General features: G+C 35.8%; 2 protein-coding genes across 4 annotated transcripts in view; one reads left to right on the top strand and one right to left on the bottom strand.

The window, feature by feature from the left end:
• The window catches only part of LRP6 (LDL receptor related protein 6), a 175,917-nt gene that overhangs the window by 99,723 nt on the left and 52,275 nt on the right, over positions 1–23,919 (top strand). For all 3 annotated transcript variants that reach the window (XM_027035576.2, XM_027035577.2, XM_053225836.1), the window contains 4 exons: positions 2,333–2,529; positions 4,291–4,422; positions 7,704–8,100; positions 9,240–9,411. In XM_027035576.2, coding sequence (XP_026891377.1) covers positions 2,333–2,529; positions 4,291–4,422; positions 7,704–8,100; positions 9,240–9,411 — 898 coding nt within the window. The remainder of the gene's footprint in view (positions 1–2,332; positions 2,530–4,290; positions 4,423–7,703; positions 8,101–9,239; positions 9,412–23,919) is intronic.
• The window catches only part of LOC113592969 (uncharacterized), a 209,131-nt gene that overhangs the window by 143,698 nt on the left and 41,514 nt on the right, over positions 1–23,919 (bottom strand). The window lies entirely within an intron of this gene.

Here is a 23,919-nt window from a genome sequence, read left to right as displayed (position 1 = left end):
CTCTCTCTCTCTAAGATAAATAAACATTAAAGAAAAAAAGAATGAATGATAGCCTTCTTAACTCTGCTTTCTGTTCAGCTCTATTAATTACATATATCACTTAAGGTATCTAATTTTATCAAGTATTTACTGAGTGTCTAATCATTCCACCTAATTTGGGCATAGTGAGATCCTGGGAATATAAATAAGCAGTCTAGTATTTACTTGACTCTGATATGATATTGATTTTAAGAACTTTTTTATTTACAAACTAATACAGGAAATGTGCCACTTCAGTTGTAAAATGTTACCCCATCTCAGAAATGTTAAAATGTTGAAAAATATATCCTGCAACTGAGGAATTATTTATGAAATGTTTATAAATGGCCAAGCATAATGCTAAATGCTTTTGCACATATTATCATTTAACCTTTAACTCAGTGAGGGTAGATTATCTTTCATTTGCAGATAAAATAAAGCTTGCAGAAATGGTGTAAGTAGTTAAGTGTTAGAGGGACGTTGAACTGAGGTCTATCTCATTTCTGACCGATACATAAATCTTTTCAGCCAATATATAAAATTAGTGTATCTTTTAGGGAAGGTTTTTATTTTTCCTGTCTGTTTTCCTGTGTTTACTTCAAAGAGTGAATTTTAACTTTTTATTTAATGATATACACGACTTAGAAGGCTTTTTTTCCTTCCAAAGTTTTTCAAAGATCTGATTATGGAATTTGCAGTTCTTTAAGATGGTTAATGAAATGCTAAGTAATTTAGGGTTTTTTTTTCTTTCTTTCTTTTCTTTTTTTTTTTTTTTTACTATTCCTCATTTTTCAGTTGGGTTGCTTGTCTTTCTTGGCAGCTTCTCAGGGCTCTTTTAATGTCTTACCATACTGAATTTTTGGTCGATTTTAGTGTGAAATAATGTAGACCTATTTAAATTTGGACTTAAACTATGATATCACTCTTATAAATGACATAATCACTTTAGTAAATTCAATAAAGCCATTCATTTAGAAAGTGGAAGAAACCACCTCAGAAGTTGACATTGTGGCAGTTCTTTTGGGGAAATGAGAAGGAAAAGTAATCTGCTAGGGAATAAAGAAAAATGGGAGGATAAAATTGTGGTGATGTGGGCTGGCAGAATTGGGATGAGTTTCTAAAATAGAAATTTGTTTGGTAAACTAGTCATGCTAATCTTGTGTTCAGTTTTTTAAAAATCTAGCCTGAATTTAAAACACCTTAGTCTAGGACCATTCCATGTGCAATAACAGATACTAACTCTGCTTAGATAAAAATTATCTATACTGCCCTTGAATTTAATTTAGTATGCTGGTAGTCTTCCTCAGTATTTGAGATCATCATGTAATGTCCAGGACCTGAAAATTGGATTATCTTCCCAGAGATATGTGATGCTCTATTTCTCTTCAGTTGCTTATATTTTCCATTCCTCTCTCCCAGACTATTTATGAAAATATAATATAATATTAGGTAAATATGATATTAGGTAAACATCAAATAATTTTTTTCTTGAATATTATTTTGGCTCAGAACGTGATTTACTAATCAGGAGTGTATACTAATAATTCTCCATGACACTGCAAAGTTCTGTGGTTGTGCACTAATCAAGCTGTCTATTTTAACTTTGGTATAGTATGGATGGCTTGTGAGATTTTTGGGTCTGCTTTGTCTCATGAACACAATGCCTGTGGCAGCACTTGTTCTTTTTGCTACCTGACTTGTGGAGGTCAAGTAACCAGATAGCAGAAAGCAAGCAGAAATGATCATTTGCTGGAGCTAGACTGGGTTTTGCAGAAACAGCTCCACCAGAACACCTTTTTAAGCCCTTCAAGTATATGTTTTTACTTTTGTTTATTGAAACCATAAATAATGGGAGAAGAAACAGGCTCAGGTTCTTTGTTTTTACACCTCAAGAAGGGGAAAACCTATTGCAGATTTAAAACTATTTCACAGTGCCAACTGTGAGTAAGCCCTGGGATTTTTCTTTTTGCCGTAACAATTTTGGCCACCTGTCTCCTAATGAATTTTGTGGAAGGCTGGAAGATGTGAGTCCAGAGGTGGAAATTGACAGTAGTGCTAATACTGGGAGCTTCTCTCTGCTAGCTTGTAGTGAACATGGGGCCTGTTGCCAAGTGCTTGGGGGTTTTGGACACCATGAAAATACGTTCAAATTTACTGTGTGACTTATTTTTCATAGGTGTATTTGACCTTAAGACATGTGTTACTTGGGATTTGTATGTGTTATTGCAGACTGTAAGACTGTTTTAATGGGCAAGATCAAATTTTGATAAAAGAAATTTTAGAAATGTTTGAGTTTTTCTGTTCTTGTTAATAGGCAGGCAGTGGTTAAAGGTTCCCTTCCACATCCTTTTGCCTTGACATTATTTGAGGACACATTGTACTGGACTGACTGGAATACACACTCCATTTTGGCTTGCAACAAGTATTCTGGCGAGGGTCTGCGTGAAATCCATTCTAACATCTTCTCTCCCATGGATATACATGCCTTCAGCCAACAGAGGCAGCCAAATGGTAAGTGATCTTGATTTTTAAATTGCAAGTTGGAATAGCTTTAGCACTCAGATGTCTGGCTTTAGTGAGGGCAGGAGGAGAGAGGACGTATCCAAAGGTAGTGGAAAGGAATGAAACATAGGAAAAATGTCAAAATATAATTCAGGTTAAGCAGCAGCCTAAATCATTTGTAGCTTGTTATCTATCACTGTTGGCCAACTCAGCCCTTTGTTTGGGTCTGGGATTATGGTGGTAGAGAAGAGAGAAAATAAGAAACTGAGATAGCTAAGCTTATACACAAATGCGTTTCTTGTTTATATTATTTCTCTCTAATGTGTGTTTGATTTTGTTCAGATGGGTGTGTTTGAAAACAAACTTTTCTTAAAAAGAAACCTCTGTGAATGAATCTAACTACCTCAGGTTGCCTAATAAAATACCTGCTTAAGCTTTTCTATGCACACTCTCTCTCCACCTCCCCTCCTTTTTTCTTAGTTTTGCTTCTATTTTTGGTCAACCTTTGCAGTGACTTGAGCTTTGGCTGCTGGCAACAATTTATTGTAAGAGAGGGATAGAATTAGGTTTAAAAGGAATATGAGAATGTTAAGTGTTTGGCACTTGTATATAAATAAATGTCTGGCATTTGTCTGAGTGTATTTCAGATTGTATTCCAAAGCCAAAAATGAAGGGTTTTTTGGATTATGCATTGCTTTGTATTAGTTCTGTCTGTTTAGGGGGAGATAGTCAAATACTGAATGTGTTCTATTGCAATCTGGTGATCATGAGTCCATAAGAATGTTTTTAAATGTAGGGGTTGGCCTTTTGTAAAAATGTATGAATTTTTCTTCCCATGCTTAGCATATTTTAGAGAATTTCCTTTTTGTTTGTTTGTTTTTTGATTTTGTTTAATGGTACGGTTGGTCTTTTGTTTTACTAGTTTGAGAATTTGCGGTTATTACTGCTTTCGTCTTTCATATTTTGTTGGTCTCCATTTTATGTTGATTTTTTTCTATGAGTATTATTTAAATCCATCCCTTTCCATAGTTTGTACAAGTGTGCTAATTAATCCCCGCTTCTCAGTTTTCTCTCTTTTAGTCTATTATGTTTATCTTTTCCATGTTAATATTTCCACAGTATTTTTCAACATTCTAGTTATTTTTCTTGGCTTTCAGTACCCTCCACCACAATTTTTCCCATTCTCTGTGCTCACTTAGGTTTAGCTCTTACTAGTCAACAGAAACCTTAATATCCAGTTAGACTATTTGCCTTAATGTCTCACCCAGTGTACAGTCTCTAAGCTTTTATTCATACAGTTTTACCACATTTGAAATGTTCTCCTGTCTATCCTTCCTATTCTTCAAGGATCGTGTCGCGTCCTACATCTTCAATGAAAGTTTTCTTCTTTAATCCTTAGTGGTTTATTTTCCATTTGGTTCAGTAATATTTAAAGTCTATGATGTATAAGATAGCGCATAATTTCATTGTTTTATATTGTTTCCTAGTTTGTTAATTTTGGCATACAGACTAGATTGTAAGCTCTTTTAGGGCAGGGGTCTCCTGTTTATTTCTTGTGTATTCCTCTCAAGGTACAAAATGATAAGTCAATTCTCATTGATTAATTTCCTTCCTTGCAGATGTTTTGGTAGTCAAGCCACCTGGATGACATTTGGTAATAATTTGGTTTATCACAGTTGCTCTTGTTATGGTTGTTAACCTTTGTGTACCTAGCGTGAGGGAGGGCATCCATAATCATTGGTATTAATCAGTGTGATTTATATTTGACAGCTACAAATCCATGTGGAATTGATAATGGTGGTTGTTCCCACTTGTGTTTGATGTCTCCAGTCAAGCCTTTCTATCAGTGTGCTTGCCCAACTGGGGTCAAACTCCTGGAGAACGGAAAAACCTGCAAAGATGGTAAGAAGGTGGTCTCCTAGAAGGAAAAATTTTAGCTAGCAGTTGGAATTCTGTATGATTTATTTTATTTCTCTATCATAAGCTCTGTAGATTACAGTGTTTTGGGAGAGTAGTCACTTAATCTCTGCCTTCACAGTTGGTTATATAACAAGGGTGTTTTGTATTTGAGGGCGTCTCTTTAATACTATTTTATAAATTAGTATTTCAACTAAATTTTTAACGTGCTACTTTTGAAAAAAATTAGGTGCTATTTCATTTTTTACAAGATGTCAGCCATTGATATCACAATTGATTTTTGTGAAAATGAATATTACTTTTCTTAAAAAATGTATTTTTAACAGTAGGTTGCACTTGAAAATAAAGAACCTCAGTGAAAGAAACAATATTTACTAAACTTCCAACTATAAAGACTATCATGGGGTAGATAAATTTTCTAAAAGTTTATTGGATGCTATTTTTAATTGCCTTTTAACAACAGAAGTGCTTTCAGAAGAAGAAGAAAAAAATTCCAGTTTCTACTATTTAAAGCAAGCAACCTCTTTCTATACTTAACCACTGCTACTTCTGCTTACTCTCTTTACTTCCCCTATAGAGAGAGGGCACATTGGAGAAGTATGTTTAATTAGGACATTTCAAGAGACTTGTGCTTTGGGAGAACACCAGTTTTTCTCTTTTTCTTCTTAATGAGAATGTTATTCTTCTTTCTTACCCCTATGGCTAGCTATCTGGTTTTCTAGCCACCAGCAAGACCTAGTAAGAAAATTGTTATATTTAGCAGTGACTTCTTTATCTAACTCTGAAAAGCAGAAGCCTTTATTTCAGTTGGGTTAGAGTCTTCCTGGCAAGGGGGTCAGGGAGTCAGAGAGATGGAATTGAGTTGGTGTACAGGATATTTGTCATGACTTGGCATTGATAAATTATCCTCCTAGTCAAAGGTGAAGCTGGCTGACTCTTGTCAGGCGGTTTCCATGGCAAACAATAATTTGGTTTCAATTTAAAACAAAAGGTTTTTGTAATGTTGCTTTTTTGTTTAAAACACGTAGCCTGACTTTAAAACAGAGGATTTATTTTAGTAATAGTGGTCTGTCTACTCCCTCACAGCAGTGTAAATGTACATGTTTAACTAGTATTTAAAATTTTAGATGTACATTTGGCGTGTAGTAGCTTTAAGTTAACTATTCTGTTTTGATCACCTTGCTCAAATTAACAGCTTCACTTTCTATGACTTCTTTGTTTGCATAGTTTGGGCTGGCTCTTTTTGGTAGTTAGCAGAGGCAGTGAATGGTACAGTTATGCCTGCTTGGTGCCTGCTGTAGTATTTAGGGCTGTATTTTCTCTAAGATGAAGTTTATCTATAATTAGTTATCAAGTCAAAAAGTTGATCTTGAGAGCTTGACTCCTCTTCATATTTTTTTTTGCAACTATAATTCCAGATTGCTGTGAAACTTAATACCAGTGTTTTATTTAAAATTTTTTTTTCCCTAATATTCTTGAGAGAAAGAGACAGAGAATGAGCTAGGTGAGGGGCAGAGAGAGAGAGTGAGAGAGACACAGAATCCGAAGCAGGCTCCAGGCTCGGAGCTGTCAGCACAGAGCCCAACATGGGACTCAAACTCATGAACTGCGAGATCAGGACTTGAGCCGAAGTTGGATGCTTAACAGGCTGAGCCCTCTAGGCGCCCCACCCGTATTTCCTTTTAGACTCACTTCTTTGGGAATCTTTTTTCAGTCTTTCAGATATCAACTTGCTTACTATCTTTTATAGTTATATGACTTTTTGCTGGTGCCTTACATGGACACTAAAAATCAAAACAAAAAAAAGATTGAATTTAATGTTCTCATTCTCAGCTATGTTTTTATTGAATATTATTTTGGGTTTAAAACATTTCATAAGCAAATCTGACTTAAAACTCAGTGAAATAAAAATTTGAGTGTTTCTTTTTTACTGATAATATATTAGCTAATATTTATCCAGTGCATGTTCAGTACGTTCCTGAATTTTACATTCACGTTATTTTTAAAAAATGTTTTTTTATTTTTGAGAATAGAGAGTACAAGCAGGGGGGAGAGGTAGAGAGAGATGGGGACAGAGGATCGGAAGCGGGCTCTGTGCTGACAGCAGTGAGCCCAATGCGGGACTTGAAATCACAAACTGTGATGAGATTATGACCTGAACTGAAGTTGGCCACTTAACCGATTGAGCCACCCAGGCTCCCATACATTGATCTTGTTTAATCCTCACAGCAACCCTGTGAGAGATAGATGAAGAAAACTAGGTTTAGGGAGATCAAGTTTTGCCTAAGTTTGTATAGGAACTTGAATCTGTTTCTATCAGATCTACAGCTCTTACTCTTAACCACTGTTTTGTTAACTGATTCCCTCTCTTTGCTACTGCTTTCCTTCACCGTAGCCTTCTTTGTTCTTAATTCTGTCAGGCATTGCCTTATAGTTCTCTTTGTTAAAACAGCTTTACTGAAATATAATTTGCATGCTATAAACTTCAGTCACTTCAAGTATACAATTCACTGGGCTTTTTAACTAATTTACAGTTGTACAACCATCACAGTCTACTCTTAGAATATTCTCATCAGATACAAAAGACCTTTGTCTTGGATTTATTTACCTTTTTATTTATTTATTTTTATTTTTATTTTTTTAAATTTTTTTTTTTTAACGTTTATTTATTTTTGGGACAGAGAGAGACAGAGCATGAACGGGGGAGGGGCAGAGAGAGAGGGAGACACAGAATCGGAAACAGGCTCCAGGCTCTGAGCCATCAGCCCAGAGCCTGACGCGGGGCTCGAACTCCCGGACTGCGAGATCGTGACCTGGCTGAAGTCGGACCCTTAACCGACTGTGCCACCCAGGCGCCCCTTATTTACCTTTTTAAACATACTTCTTGAACAAAGGACCTATATCCTATGTCTCCTTCCTCCTTTAATATTCAACTACTTAACTTCTTAGTCATTACTTAGTCGTTATTCATTATACCTTTTAAGTAACTGTTATTAATTTCAGGACCTATATAACGAATGAAAATAGAGAAGGAATCAAAACTTGATTTGGAGAGCTGAGCCATTATAGAGCTTGGCCTTGTAGTCAAGCTATTCCTAGTTCATTATGTTTACTTTCCATTTCCACCCTAAATAGACTCTGAGTATCCTTTTGTACCCCTTTACTTTTCAATTCTTGAAGAGGTTCTGCATTCTTTATTTAGAATGACTAAATTTTACCTGTGGGTTTCAATTTTTTTCTTCGTTTATTTCACTTTGTCGTTCTAGGTGCCACCGAATTACTGCTTTTAGCCCGAAGGACAGACTTGAGACGCATTTCTTTGGATACACCAGATTTCACAGACATTGTTTTACAGTTAGAAGACATCCGTCATGCCATTGCCATAGATTATGATCCTGTGGAAGGCTATATCTACTGGACTGATGATGAAGTGAGGGCCATACGCCGCTCATTCATAGATGGATCCGGCAGTCAGTTTGTGGTCACTGCTCAAATTGCGCATCCTGATGGTATTGCTGTTGACTGGGTTGCCCGAAATCTTTATTGGACAGACACTGGCACTGATCGGATAGAAGTAACGAGGCTCAATGGGACCATGAGGAAGATCTTGATTTCAGAGGACTTAGAGGAACCCCGGGCTATTGTGTTAGATCCCATGGTTGGGTAAGAAGCTCTGCCAATAGAAAATTTTGCCTGGTGTTTGTGTTTTCTACAGGTTTCTAAAAACATTGACAAAAACAATATGAAGTATATATTGGTTTTCAATAAACAGCTCTTTAGTGGCTGTTCATTTTTAGAACATACTGATTGGAATAAAATCTCAAATTAAAGAATTCTTAGTTTTTTTTTCCTTGAATGATTTGAATAGTTTTTCTTTATAAATTAAGTCAGTACTTGCTGACTTTGGGTGTTGGCTACAGATTTTGCCGAGGTTGCATCATGACCATGAAAAATGTGGAAAGAAATTGTTTTCAGAACTCTTTCTCTTCCTCTAGAAGATTTAATTCCATCCCATTTTTAGTACTTCTAGAATGATATGGTAAAGGATATATCTAACTTTATATATCCCAAGATATATGAATGACTTGAAAAAAAATTTTTTTTTTTTGTCAGAACACCCTGACCACAACCCAGGGAAACATAGCTTTCTGTATACTCACCAATGTTATTTGTTACTATGCAACTCACTCTGAGGGTGAACATGGTGACAAAGTATTACACTTCAGTGTATATCAATGCCTTAGAGCTACTTAAACTCCCAGCAGTTACTTAGCACTACAAAAAGAATTAGTTATTTTAGGAATTCAGTTTGTCATCTGAATATTACTACTGGGATAGCCTTTTTGTGTCAGAGGTGACAAGCCAGCAAGAAGAAGAGATGACTGGGGCGCGTGGCTGGCTCAGTTGGAAGAGCATGTGACTCTTGATCCTCCGGGTCATGAATTCAAGCCCATTGGTGGGGTGGAGATTACTTAAATAAATAAAAAGTTTGGAAAAAAGAGATGACTATTAATGGGAAGGAGCACAAAATATTTTGGAAAAACATAACTAAAAATGAAATCTTATTATTGGAAGGCATTATCAGTTCTAGAAAACACTGTTTGATCTGAAAATTTCCTATAAGCATATGCACTGCTATTATGTCTTAAACATAACTTTTGAGTGTGTTTAAGTCCTATTTTTTTCCCTTCTGTGGTGTTAACTGATACCAGTGGAATATGAGGGGTGGACCTCACCTTTAGGATATCTGAAAGTTACAGTTTATTATCTGTGTTTAGCTCATTTTCTGTGTACTTCTGTAGGTACATGTATTGGACTGACTGGGGAGAAATCCCGAAAATTGAGCGAGCAGCTCTGGATGGTTCTGACCGAGTAGTGTTGGTTAACACTTCTCTTGGTTGGCCAAATGGTTTAGCCTTGGATTATGATGAAGGCAAAATATACTGGGGAGATGCCAAAACAGACAAAATTGAGGTTTGTTTCTCGCTTTTTCATTTTAAAACCAGTTTTATAATGGTTTTTGAGTTGATGTTAATTTGATGCAGATATTCTTGCCTCTTGTCTGGGGTGCCAGAGGTATCTTTTATGGAAATTTTATTCAGCCTTCAGGATTCTAGGCATTATGTATTTTCTTCCACTGAACTCTGATAGATATCTGAGCTATACTGGTATGAAAAGTGGATATTCCTCTATTTCTAGTCCTAAAAGCTTACGTGACTGATTTCCCTCATTATGGATAAAGCCACTGCTCGAATTTCCTAGGGACAGTTTCTGCACAAATCAAATATTATATAAGATGTATACTGGAAGAGCTGGTAGTCCTGTCAGGAAAACAGCCCATTTGTGTACATATAACCTCTTTTTGTTGTTACTGGTGTTGGGGGCAGGTAGTGTCATATATTAAGTGTTAAGATGGTTACATGCAAATAGTTTTTAAATTGATTTATGAGCTGTGTAGAAGAAAGGTTAATTAACCCAAGCTTGGGGAAATATTTACTAAATGGTAGAATTAAGTTGTAGCAGTCACAATAGAATTATGGTGGAAATAACCAGTGGTGAATATTTTACCACAGTGTTTTGTAAATGGCACATATGTTGACGTTGAATGTGAACTCTAAATTCCACAACTTTGAGTTGGGCTGTGCTAGAGGTCTTATGGATCACATTCTTAAAACAGTTTCTTTCATGATATTTCTTTGTGGGGGGATGTGTGACTTCTCATATAAGGAATGGCTTGGAATGGCTCATCAGAGCCACAGCACATAATCTCCTAACAGATAGATAATTTGGGCTGCAGAATTTTAGAAAGGTAATTCTTAGGAGTGCCAGGGACTCTGAGGGAATAATGAATTAAAGGGCCTTCCTTTCAGAATGGAAACTTGGAATAGAAGAACCCATTAGCGTTCCACAAGGCTCAAATACTGCAAACTGCATCTCTTATTCTTGCAGCTGGTTTGCATTAATAGGAGATTTTGCATAGACTTGACTGTATAAATTTTCTCCCTGTTGTTAGTGGTTCATTGCCTCCCCCCTCCTTAAATCCAAGTTAGGGTTTGAATCTTTAACAGCTTAGAAGGCAGTGCTAATGAGACCAAAGTTATGATTTCATTTTTTTTTTTTTTTAAGACAGGCTATTAGCTTCACTTGGGTCAGCTCGAGTACAAACTGCATACTCGTTCCCAAGCAGTTCACAGATGTATATTGTTGATCAGCTATGGACTGTACATGAGGGTATAGGTATTGCTACTCTTAGAAAAATAGTTAAAAGCTCCTATGTCCTACAAGAATGTTTGTAGGGAAGAACACTTGATTTATTATTTTGTAGGGATTTAAAAATTCTATACTTGGTATTATCTTTTTAAGGTTACTATGACTGATTAGATTGTAAATAAAACATTTGTTTCTTACTGGGAATTTTCCACACTTCAGGTCACTTTAAGTACTTTAGATACAGATATGTATTCAAAATCACTAATAGTTTAGGAGGGATTTAGGTAGAAAAGTGAGAATTTTTGGAGGTTCTGAGTGACAGGGTTGGAGAATACAAATGAATCACATTATATAACAGTATGTAATATTGATTAAATAGGATTTATTTTCTTGGCTTACAGTAAGTACAGTAGATTGTAAAATTAGTATTCATTCTGGCCTGTTCTGTCTTCTTGAGCTGTACATATATATACAGTGGTGTCATTTGTTCCTCACTTTCTTCTTTCTTTCTCCCCTTCTTCTTTGAGTGGTAGCATCCTTAAAAACCTGCCTTTCAGATCTGCTTCTCTTCCTCCAGGTTTGCTGTCTGTCCTCTTTTTGACAGATTATTTGGGGTTAATGGTACATCTACCTCCACTAGATTATACACAAAAAGACCTCCCCTTTTTCTTTGTCTGGAGATTCTGATGAAGTTTCTCTAATTGAGCATGGGTGCTTTTGTCACTTTTTTTTCATAGACACATTTGGGAGATAAGGAGAGCAGGTTTTGTTATTCTCTTCTTAATTTATGATGATGTGTAAAATTTCTAGTATATGGCATACTAAGAAAAGAGCACAGCTCCATCTAAATTAATCTTGCATAATTGGGGGAGAAAAACTGTTAGTTTCTCTTTCTGAGACTAGTGGTGGTTACCGGAGCAACTGCCACAACCAGCTTTTCATCTCACTTTACTTGATAGTAGGTTAAATATAGTGAACTTGAAAACTTTTGGAAAAATACATAATTTTTTAAGTGCTTCTTTTTCTAAGGAGGTTGTTTGCTTTTGTTATGTAGCTGGTGATGCTAACTACCGATCCTGCTCTGGGCTAGGTGGCAGTGCTCCCTCCCAGTCCATCCTATTAAGAAATCTTCCCAGTAGGACTCTTCCAGTCACCTGAAACTAACGTAGCATTGTGTATCAACTACAGTTTAAAAAGAAATAATGGAAGAAGGGGTGCCTTGGTGGCTCAGTCAGTGGGGCACCCGACTCTTCATTTCAGCTCAGGTCATGATCTTACGGTTTTAGAGTTTGATCCCCACTTCAGGTTCTGCGTCAACAGCACGGAAGCCTGCTTGGGATCCTCCCTCTCTCTCTCTCCCTCCCCCTCTCCCCCACTCCCTGTGCCCATCCCCCACTTGCACTTGCTCTCTCAAAAATAAATAAACATAAAAAAAAAAAAATGGAAGAAAGCTTCCCAGCTTTTTGTCATGCCCAAGAATGAAAGCTGCTTTTTCCAGGAAGTGTAAGGAAATATTAAATAACAGTTGTATAGCCCTGTTGCCTTCTGGAAGATTGCATTTACTTGGGATCAAACTACCCTTTATGTGTTTATAGTACATTTGAAAAGAAAAGATTGATACTTGGGAAATTTATATGTAGCAATTGTAAGACACAGTAAACTTTTGTGTTTTGATTGGGTCTTATGGGAAGAGCTCAGAATGTTCATCTGCTTACTCTATCTGCATCTTCAGTGGAGGTTCCTTAGATCAGGTTCTCCCTTTTTTTTGTAAGTGGTGAATTAACCAGGTGTTGGATATATTGGAAAGCTGTAGGTTTCAGATTTGATTTTTATTGTGCAGAGTTGGCAGAAAGAACAAATAGGTTTATCTAAGGTTTATAACCAGCTTCTGCAAAGAAGGATAGGACAAGGGGAATTGCTAATGGTGTCACATTTTTTTAAAAGACAGTCATAATTTTGGCTGATGCTTTAAGATAAGGCTGTGTCTGTGAGGATATATCTGATTTCCCTACTTGTCAGCTGATACTGACCACTTACCTGTAGGTGTTATTTGAAAGGTACAATGCTGGTGCTTGTTTATACTTCTTATTCATTATGCTGAAATCATTTCATCACCCTTTACAAACAAGCTTCTAGTTTACTTGTCTGCACTGAGCTCCCCCTCGCCCTCCACCTCTGTGCCCACCCAAGTATTACAGTGTTCTGGGGCTTCCTTATAATACATACGAAAGCATTATCAGAAAGGATAATTTCTATTATTCTGATAGGACAGTCATCAAATAAGCCTTCGTATCTATTTCATAAGACCCTGCAGTAGGCAGAAGCACATTGTATCTTAACATTCATATTTTGATTGGTCAGGTTTCGCTGCCAAAAACACCTGTTGCACTGAGGGCCTGGAAAACTGCTTTTCAGTAGCAAAGACCTATCATTGATAATTTATAAGCTTAAAGCATTTTTTTGCCATTATACAAAAGTTAAGAAAGTTGGGGGCACCTGGGTGGCTCAGTTGGTTAAGCATCCGACTTAGCTCAGGTCATGATCTCGCGGTTCGTGGGTTGGAGCCCTGTGTCAGGCTGTATGCTGACAACCCTGAACCTGGAGCCTGCTTCAGATTCTGTGTCTCCCTCTCTTTGCCCCTCCCCCACTTGTTCAGCCTCTCACTCAAAAATAAGCATAGAGGAAAAAAACCATAAAAAAGGAATGTTATCATTAGCTTTTTTTTTTTTTTTGAGGATGCTTTTCTCATTGCATACAACTTAACTGATTGACAGAATAAATCGCTGTGTTTTGAATCACTGGTTTTATTGAAAATGACATCGTTGGTTCAATTTTTCTCGTAATTTTTTTTTTTTAGTATATATGTTTTCATTTTTTTCTTCTTTCAGTTCTCAGCTTCTGCTGACAGATGCAGCAATACATACTAGTTATAGGTAAAGAGAGACTTCTTACCTACTTGGAGCTCATCTCGATTTGTTTTCAGTCTCTTATTATAAATTTCCCTGCTTTAGAGAATGTCCGTAGTTAGTTTTGTCCAAATCTAATTATACCTGGCACAACTTTGGGAAACAGAGGTTGTTAGAACTTGGAGTATTAAGAAGTTTTGAATAAAGAGTGTATTATTGTATAGGATGTGTGCTGAAAAGTTGGCAATTGGTGAATGATCTATTTTATATTCTAAGCCTGAAATTGCAGGGCTACATTTTCCCTTCATGACAACTTCCTCTATTTTGTCAATATCGTAATAAGGGAATTTGTTTTCCAAGTATTCAGATTTCTTTGTAAAGTAATTTCTTTGGCATCTTTAGCCTGTGTATTGTGAAAGTCTGTTATAACACAAAAGGGCCCATTTATGATGATTTTTCTTGTTTGTTTTAAAGATTAATTTCTTCCTTAAGAAATAATAATAATATGATCATCTGCCGTTGAGATAAAGCTCTTTTGATTACAAGTACCTTTTGAATCTTTGCCAGTTTATAACATTCAGTGCTCCTTAAAATTGATTTTATTTTTCAGTTTCAGAAATATTCAAGATAATGAGCTTAAACACCTGAATGTTTGTCCCTTTCTACTACTTTACACCACTATATGTATGTATGTTAATATATATTTTTTCTCCACATGTTGCTGACATACAACAACGAAGAATGATATTGATAAACACCATCATTAGATCCCTTAGCTCAACAGAATACCTGGATTAGGGGCTTATATTCATTGAGTTGTAAACATGGCGCTGTCCTTTTATATCACTTGGCATCTGTTTGGGATGTATCTTATGATAACACATTTTTGAATTCCTATTTGAAAGTTACCTTTTGATGTACAATTCAAGCAGCATTATTTAACTTGTTATAATCTACGGCAGCCAAAGTAGTACATCATCTAATTATATGCTCTGTTGTCTCATTATGCACTCTACCCTATCTGGCTCTGAAAAAATTATTGTACATATATAATGAGAGAAACTTGCATGATGATGAGTGTAAACATGCTTTCCTGAAATGCCACCACAAACCCTAGACCCTTACCAAATAAGATGCTTTGCCTTACTTAGGAGTTAGTATGGTTTTATCTATGTAAATTAGAAGAATCTGATGCATGTTGTTATTTTAGTGACCACGTTTGAACTTGCTCTTGGATAATTTTTAAAATGTTCTGTTACCCTTCTTCTTCTCATGTTTTAGTATAAAACCATTTAATATGTGTGGAGATATTTTTAGTTTCAGTCTACCTTTTTTGTTCCTTTGGTTTTTATACTCCTGAAGTGAAAGAGTTCTGATTTTAAATATGCTATTTTCTTGAGAAATCAGCTTCTTTACAATTTGGAATGGTGTTTAATTGTTAAAAGTTGTAATCTCTCGATCTTTATTGAAACATTTTATAATATCAGGTACTGACCTTAAATTTGTTTGATTTTCCATTTAACTGGATGACTTTAGATAATTCAGATAATAATCTGGTCTTTGTATTTTGACCAGTAAGATCGTTTGAACCAGATGATCTTTACGTTTCTTCCCGTTACATTTTCTGGTGTTTTTTTGTACTAACTGTACAAAATAACTATGTTAATTTAGATTAAGAACAGATAATACATTTTGCCTTGGGAGAGTTGCTTAAAGGAAGTTTGTATTCAGATGACTAGAATATTTTCTTTTTTCTTTAAATTTTTCTTTAGTTACTATACATTTAATCCCTTTTAACTGAAGAAGACTTGCATTTGGGGGGTTTAAATCTTTAGTAACTCAGTTTTCTTTTTAATTTTTTTAATGTTTATTTTTGAGAGGGGGGGTACAGAGAGAGAGAGAGACAGAATCTGAAGCAGGCTCCAGGCTGTGAGCTGTCAGCACAGAACCTGACGTGGGGCTCAAACTCACAAACCACAAGATCATGACCTGAGCCAAAGTCAGATGCTTAACTGACTGAGCCACCCAAGCGCCCCTTTAGTAACTCAGCTTTACTGAAAGCCATATCTTGTAATATCCGTTTATATTTTGTATTGACCCATATATAAGCTACTTTGTTATTAACATGTTTGGTAGGTTTAAATAAATGTTAAAAGCCATTTTTTGAAACCTGCAAAATATGTAAATGTATTTTACTAACAGAGTCCATGTAAAACATTATTTTTCAGGAAGAGATTTCTCTGTAGGTGGAAACTATTATGCTTTTACAAGGGTCACAGAGATCTTATTTTTACTGTTTTTAGTAGGTTTGGAAAGGGTAGGTAGTCAGATAATGGCAAAGGCCACGATTTTGGGACTTCTTGGGAGGGAATTTATGAATCCTTGAGCAGTTAAAAGTGGCCAGTATTTTAACTTCTTATTTAAATTTAAAATTATTACCAGCTGTTTAATGATTCTGTGTAATAGTTATTCCTAAAGTTATCCCTAATGAACAAAGGCTTCTCCTTCAGTTATTTTTTGCACTTTAAGTGTAGTTTACAATTTAAAAATTTCAGTGTGCCTCGGTGGCTCTGTTGAGCGTCCAACTCTTGATTTTTGCTCAGGTCACTATCCTAGGGTCATTAGATCAAGCCCCATGTCCGGCTCTGTGCTGACAGCAAGGGACCTGCTTGAGAGTCTACCCCTCCCCTCCCCCACTCATGCGTATGCTTGCTCACACTCTCTCAAAATAAATAAATAAAAAAAAAAATTTAGACCTTCTAAGAATATTATAATGCAGGCCCTGTAATTATTTTTGTTGAACTCCTAGATTTCACACTGTTAATTCATTGCACTATATATATATATATATATATATATATATATATATATATATTTTTTTTTTTTTTTTTTTTTTTTTTTTTTTTGTTAGATTTGATCTGAAATAACTAAATCTCAGAGAAGGATTAGAATTCCTTTGGCAGGGTGCCTAGGTGGCTCAATCAGTTAAGCTTCTGACTCTTGATTTCACTCAGGTCATGATCTCACAGTGAGATCAAGCTTAACGTTGGGCTCCATGCTAACAGTGCAGACTTGGAATTCTTTCCCTCCCTCTCTCTCTGCCCCTCCCCCCACTATGCTCTCTCTCTTTCTCTCAAAATAAGTAACTTTAAAAAGAATAGGAAGAGGAATTTCTTTGGTTGTAGTGAAATTTTCGGTAGACTGGTATTTATTTAGTATTTCGTTTATAATTATGAGCTTCTGAAATCTTTCAGTCTTCTAGAGTTTGTAAGTAAGAATGAAATTAGAGGCTTTATGCAATTAATATCACCCCTATTCAGAGTTTTTTGTTTTGTTCATTTATTTTTTATTTTGGATTGACAGTGACTTGGCTTTTATATTCAGTCGAGATTTATAATGTTGTTTTTATATTTTAGCTATAGTGTTATTCTTAAAATATGAAAAAAAAAACCCTTCTGTGCCACAGTAGATTTCATTAGGCTAAAGATAGTAAGTAAACAATGTTGCATGGGTTTGCAAAGTTGTTTTTGCATAAAGAAACTGTTTATAGTTTTCATAAAATTAGCTGTTTTCTAGATACAATGCTCATACAAACATTTGTTCTTTCTGTCCCAGGTTTCTCTTCCTAAAATTCAGCATTCTTTGGCACTTTTTGCTTAGTTAGCTTCTTGTATTTGCCCAAGATCATATAACTTTCTATTTAGGAAAAAAATGCAATTCCAATTTCCTGATTTCCTGATGCAGTACTTTTTGTGTTGTGCTGTGTTGCTTCTCTTTGAGACTGTTTGTTTTGAAATAATTTGAGACTTACAGAAAATATAGAAGAATGATATATCTTTCACCCAGTTTGATTTTACCTACTCCTAGAACAGTTATCAACACCAGGAAATTAACATTGATACAATATCCATTATTCCTATTGTATTTATTAATTGGAATTCTCCTGTAACGAAGAGCTGTTCTCTCCCCTTTATTTAATTTTTCATATATATATATATATATATATATATATATATATATATATATATGTTAGTATGGAATCATGGATACGTATTTTACTCTATAAAATTATGGAATATTATAAGGTAATATTTCATTATTATCATTAAATAGTTGCAAAAATCCCAGAATTGGCATTAGGAGCACCTTCAAGCTGATTCCTGTGGCCTTTTCATGAGCGTCCTTCTCTTCTTTTTAAATTGTGGTAAAAAACAAAACAAAACAAAAACGCTTAATATAAAATCTGCCATTTTAACCATTTATAAGCAGAGAGTATAGTAGTGTTAATTATTTATGCACGCTGTTGTACAACAAGATCTCTAGAACTTTTTCATTTTGCAGAACTGAAATTCTTCCTAACAGCTTCCTTTTCCCCCCTCCCCCTGCCCTGGCAACCACCATTTTAACTTGCCTTTCTCTAAGAGTTTGACTTCTTTTGATACCTGAAGTGGAATCATCTAGTGGAATAAGTGGAATAATACAGTATTGCCTTGTTGTTGCTGGCTTATTTCCCTTAGCATAATGTCCTCACAGTTCATCTGTTTTGTAGCATATAACAAGACTCCCTTATTTTTAAAGGCTGAATAATATTTTATGTATACACCACATTTTCTTTACCCATTCATCCATCAGTGTATATTTAGGTTGGTTCAACCTTTTGGCTATTATGAATAACGCTGCAGTGAACATGGATTGCAAACATCTCTGAGATCCTGTTTTAGTTCTTTTAGATATATACCCAGAAGTGGGATTGCTGGATCATATAGTGATTCTATTTTTAATTTTTCAAGCAACCCCCATAATTTTAAAGCCTTTTTTGGAAGAACAGTATATTCAGCTTTATCTTATATTTCTCTTGCCTCAGCCCTGGAATCAACTGTTACTCCAAAGAATCATGGTTCTTTTTAATGAAGGGTAGTATTTAAAAACCAGTATCTGGGGGGCGCCCGGCTGGTTCATTTGGAAGAGCATGCAACTCTTGATCTTGGGGTCATGAGTTCGAGCTCCATGTTGGGTGTAAAGATTACTTAAAAAAAGAAACTTTAAAAAATTAAAATAAAATGAAAAAACAATATCTGGACATAAGGCATGCTCATTGATACTGGAGTAATTTGCCTTTCAATAAGGTATTGATTATTATTTCTACTCAGACTCCAAATAGAATTTATTTTACTTGTGCTTGAAAAGAATGAGAGGAAAGAGAACAGTTTTCCCTTGTTAACATGCTAATGTTTTCTGCATTAGGGTTTTTGGAAGGCCCTAGGACAGTGGGACTCTTAAAAGTGTCTCATGAAGCAATTGATAGAATTGACCAAGGTGGTATTGTGTTGATCATAATAATGCCTTCAACTGAAAATCTGTTTTCAATTTTCTAGTTTTCCTGAGTAATTTTGGCTTTAGAAAGCTTTGGCCACAGTAGCATTTCTTAGCTCTCTGTAAGAGCATACTAACTGCAAATGTTTAATATTCTAAACATGACTCCTTGAAAAAATAAAATTATGTAATGAAACTATGATATTTTCTCTTTTCACATTAAAAATCACTTGTATTGGGACGTCTGGGTGGCTTAGTTGGTTGAGCATCCGACTTCGGCTCAGGTCATGATCTCACAGTTCGTGAGTTTGAGCCCCGCGTCGGTCTCTGTGCTGACAGCTCAGAGCCTGGAGCCTGCTTCAGATTCTGTGTCTCCCTCTCTCTTCCCCTTCCCCACTTGTTCTCTGTCTCTCAAAAATGAATGAACATTAAAAAAAATTTTTTTAAATCACTTGTATTTACCGAGACATAAATCTTAAACTAGGTTAAAAGGCTTTAATGCAACACTGTAATTGCCCTTACGCTCTCTTACACAGGTACATGACATCTCTTTACTTCTCCTACTAGATTCAAAGCATTTCTCCCAGTGAGCATCTGCATGATTGAACTGTTACTTCCACAGATATGTATTCCATTTTTTTTTTTAAATACCACTTCTGTGAAATTCTGTTTTATACCCTATTATCAGTGAACCTCCAATGAGGTATATTGTCTCTTTATATATAAATTTTAATTCATTACTTGTTTTAGACATTGGCTGGAACATTAGAAGAGGAATGGTTCATTGTGAACATAAATTTCTCTTTTAGGATGTCATAATGTTCCCACTCTAGCTCATTTTATGATGGGTACCTGGTTGTCCTGTTGTCATCTATCTCTTGAACGTGTCTAGTCAAGTGGAGTTGCATAGCAACAAGTTTGGTAATAGACTGGCTGCGTTCCCAATTTATGGGTAATCCGGTCTTGACATTTAATAAGCTGATGAAACTGCTCAAGAAAACAGATGTGATACCTATAGAAGGTTTGCTATTACCTCCTTTCTGGTTAACCCACATCTGTTTCCTGTTGTAGTCTATATTCTCATTGTGGTTTGTAATATTTGGGAATGCCTCAGAATAGTTAAATCCCTACCACAATGTGGTTGAAGCAGTTGAAACCACTAGAGACTCTGGTTCAGATTTGGAGGTAGATTTTAGAAGTGACAGAAGCCCAATTTCAGTGTAACGAATTAAACCACTCTGAGGTAATACAGTGAAGCACACCGTCAAGAGTTGCCAGATTTAATTAGTGTTGGCTCCACCTTGAAAGCATAAGGGTAATCTTTTGGAATCACTTAAAATGGTTCATTTGTTCTGGGTTCAGAATGTACAAGCAAGCTTTAACCAGGATTTGTGTTGTTATTTTAAACATAAGAAGCTTAAAACCATATTTACAAACCTAGTAACCTGCCCCAAACTGTAACTTGTTGGGTATGAGAAGTATAATAGTGATTTTCTTTGAGATGAAGCAGTATGTTCTTGTTTCACTGTGTTGCTTCTGTCCAGTAGAGATTGTGTAGCTGGTAAAAGCACAGTATTTAAGGGAGGTGTCATTTTCTTTTTTTTTTTAACGTTTATTTATTATTGCAAGACAGAGAGATACAGAGCGTGAGAAGGGAAGGGGTAGAGAGAGGGGGGAAGACGCAGAATCTGAAGCAGGCTCCAGGCTCAGAGCCGTCAGCACAGAGCCCGATGCGGGGCTCGAACTCATGAACTGTGAGATCATGACCTGAGCCGAAGTCCGTTGCCTAACCAACTGAGCCACCCAGGCGCCCCATGGGAGATGTCATTTTCTAATGGAAGTGTCATCTCTGCAAAAGTAATGCAAAGAAACAGATTTCAGAAACTAATCATTGGACTCTGTATAAAGAGAAATATATGGTTCTTTAGATGTAAAGTCTCACAATCAGATTTTGTTTAAGCTGTTGATCCCTTAATCTCTTCAGGGGATTCTTATAATTGGTTTCCACATCATATCAACAACAAAAGTGATAACAGCATTTGTTAATGACAGCTATTATTATCATTATTATTATTATTCAAGTACCCTTGGACTTGCACCTTATCTTTCCTCCCTTCTTTATGTTTTAATTATGAAAAATATCAGACATAAAGCAGAGATTCTCATGAACCACCATCTTTAACCATTATTATTAGCACATGGTCAATCTAGAATACTCTTAGTGGGAGAGCCAAGGAGATGGCAGATATGGATTATCTTATTAAACTTAAATATTGGAATAACCTAAAAGAAATCAAAGAATCAGGCCTTTGTCCTTGCTCTTACAAGTCTCAGCTAGTTCTTTGAAATGTGGACTTGGAAATGTGATAAAAGCTGGGGAAAAAAAGTAGAATTCTATTAAATTTTTTCATCAGAAATCATTTTTTGAAATAATTTTAACCTATGTTAGGATTTAAGTATAGTATAGCTGAAGAGGAAGTAAAGACCAAATGGAAGACATTTCATTGTTGTGGCTTTACTGAGCCTACTGTCTTTACTGAGTCTTTACTAAAGACCAAATGGAAGACATTTCACTGTTGTGGCTTTACTGAGCCTTTACTGAGAGAGACAGAATGTGAGTGGGGGAGGGGCAGAAAGAGAGAGAGAGGGAGACCCCGAATTCGAAGTAGGCTCCCGGCTTCGAGCTGTCAGCACAGAGCCTGACACAGGTTGGAACCATGAAATCATGACCTGAGCCAAAGTCAGACGCTTAACCAACTGAGCCACCCAGGTGCCCCTCAGTAATAAATTTTTAAGTTTTGATTACATGTTGAAATAAAAATATTTTGGATATATTGGATTAGATAAAATACAGTATTAAAGTTAATTTTACCTGTTTCTTTTTACTTCTTAGAATCTGGCTACTAGAAAATTTAAAATTACAATGCATGATTCACCTGTGGGGCTTAAATATTTCTCTTGGGCAGTATTATTCTAGACCCAGTCCTCTTATAAAAACTACAAGAAACATAGGGAATTAAGGGAAACAATGTGCTTCTAAAATTTCATTTAAAAATCTTTAGCACATCTTAATTACATGGTTTAGGTGGAAATGGATGTGATGTATCTAGCTTTAATGTGCACTTTATTTACCTCCTTCCCCTCTACCCCTGGGGGGGGGGGGCAGGGAACTTCTGGTTTTTGCTTTTAAAGTGAAAGAAAAAGGATTAGCTAAAAGGGACTAATGCTCTAGTGGGTAAAGCTACAAAATCCTTAGTTGTGGCTTTTAGGAAAACTGTATTTGAGTTCCTGGCCACTGTGCTAAAGATCTTTGTAAGACCTTCATTACCATTTGTTGTTGTTGTTCTGACAGATGTTGCTAAAAACCTTGTATTTTAAATATGTTCTTTGCTCCTTTTTTCTTCTTCCTGAGACCCTGGCTTGCACTTAAAGCAGCATTAACACTGATCCAAACACCAGTTTGGACAAGGGCCTAGACCAAAGCATTTCTAATCTATAATCCCTTATGTGTAATTCTGAAATCGAAAAAGCTCTCAAAACCAACTTATTTCCGTTAATTCATTTGGTGGAAAACCTGACTTGAAGCAATGTAAGACTATCCGTAGTCTTTATTTATCCTTTTTTTGTGGGAATATATATGTATTTTGCTGCAAAAATATTAATGTGTTTGGCAACCAGGTGCTCCCTGAAGCCAGGCAGAGGTGATATGCCATGTGCGTTGTGTTCACCTTTCTAAATTTCACAGTAAATCTGAAGTCTGAAATATGGCTGGCCCTAAGCCTCAGATAAGGGATTTGGACCTCTATTACCATCCCACAGTAATTGAAGATATTTTATTAGCCCTAATTCTGTATTTAAGATGACTATTTTCAGCACAATCTGAACACAGTAACAGAGGTAAATGAGGTCCTCCCAAAACAGAATTTTGTCATATCACTCTCCTTTAAAGTGCCCTCAGAAGTATCTTGTTTTCTATAGGTCTCATCCTGAAGTCTCATCCCTGCCATAGGATGGTATCTATCTGCCTAATGTTGTCTCCTTTGAGTCCCTTTTGTGTTCTCTCTGCCTCAAAGCATTTGTTTCAGTCAGTCACACAAGGCATCCTTAACTGTGTCTTAACATGTGTTACTTCTTTTATTCTGAAAAACCCTTTTTCTGTTTGTCAAAATTCTTCTAATTCTTCAAGATGGATTTGAGCTCCTCTATTTCCTATACTTCTTGATAAGATATAGGCCAGAGAGGAGTATATGTGTATGGTTTTAATGTAAATACAGTTTACCTCCTCAACTAAATTGTAATCCCTTAGCTACAAGAGGCCCTGTAATAAACTTCTTAGCATTCCTCATGAGGTCTTTCGTGGTGATTTGCCTTCATTAGATGTGTTTGTTAATGTTTGATTTGGGGCTGGGGGAGTGAAGCAAGGATCCGGTACAGCAGCAAAAATATTTGTGATCCAATTGTCAAACTGTTTGCTCCTTTTTATCTGCTGTTTTAGTTATGTACATCTAAGTGGCGTAAGCAAACAATACAAATTGGGGGTTGGAAATGGGAATAAGGCTGCAGCCCTGTAGTTTTCCACTAGTTGCCAGGATATAGAAAGGTCTGTATTGTTTTTATTCTTCTGTTTCATTCTTCTGTTTTATTTCTGTTGCTTTTATTCTTCTGCTTTATTCTGTTGTTTTATTCTTCTGCTAGACAGTGTGGTTGTTTTCGTCTTCAATTTCCACGTATTCTTTTATATTAATGTATCAATTTTTATTTTGAAGCACTACATTTTAATCAATTAGTTACAGCCATTTAAATGTAACTATTTACTAAGAGGTACTAAGGTATTTATTGAAATAATTTTAAAAGGCAAGAACCAACATCTGCAGGGCATCTACACATCTGATACTGTGCTATGTATTTAACATTATTTTATTTCATTCTTAAATAATTCAGTGTTACAAGTTCTCTTCCTGTTTTACGGTGAGAAATTGCCTAAGGGTACCCAGTGAGTGATAGAACTTATATTCGAAATCTAAGTCTGTCTAGTTGTGCCAGAACATTGTTT

Source organism: Acinonyx jubatus, chromosome B4 (genome assembly GCF_027475565.1).
Source record: "Acinonyx jubatus isolate Ajub_Pintada_27869175 chromosome B4, VMU_Ajub_asm_v1.0, whole genome shotgun sequence".
Classification (NCBI taxonomy): domain Eukaryota; kingdom Metazoa; phylum Chordata; class Mammalia; order Carnivora; family Felidae; genus Acinonyx; species Acinonyx jubatus.
This window is presented reverse-complemented; position numbering and strand designations above follow the sequence as displayed.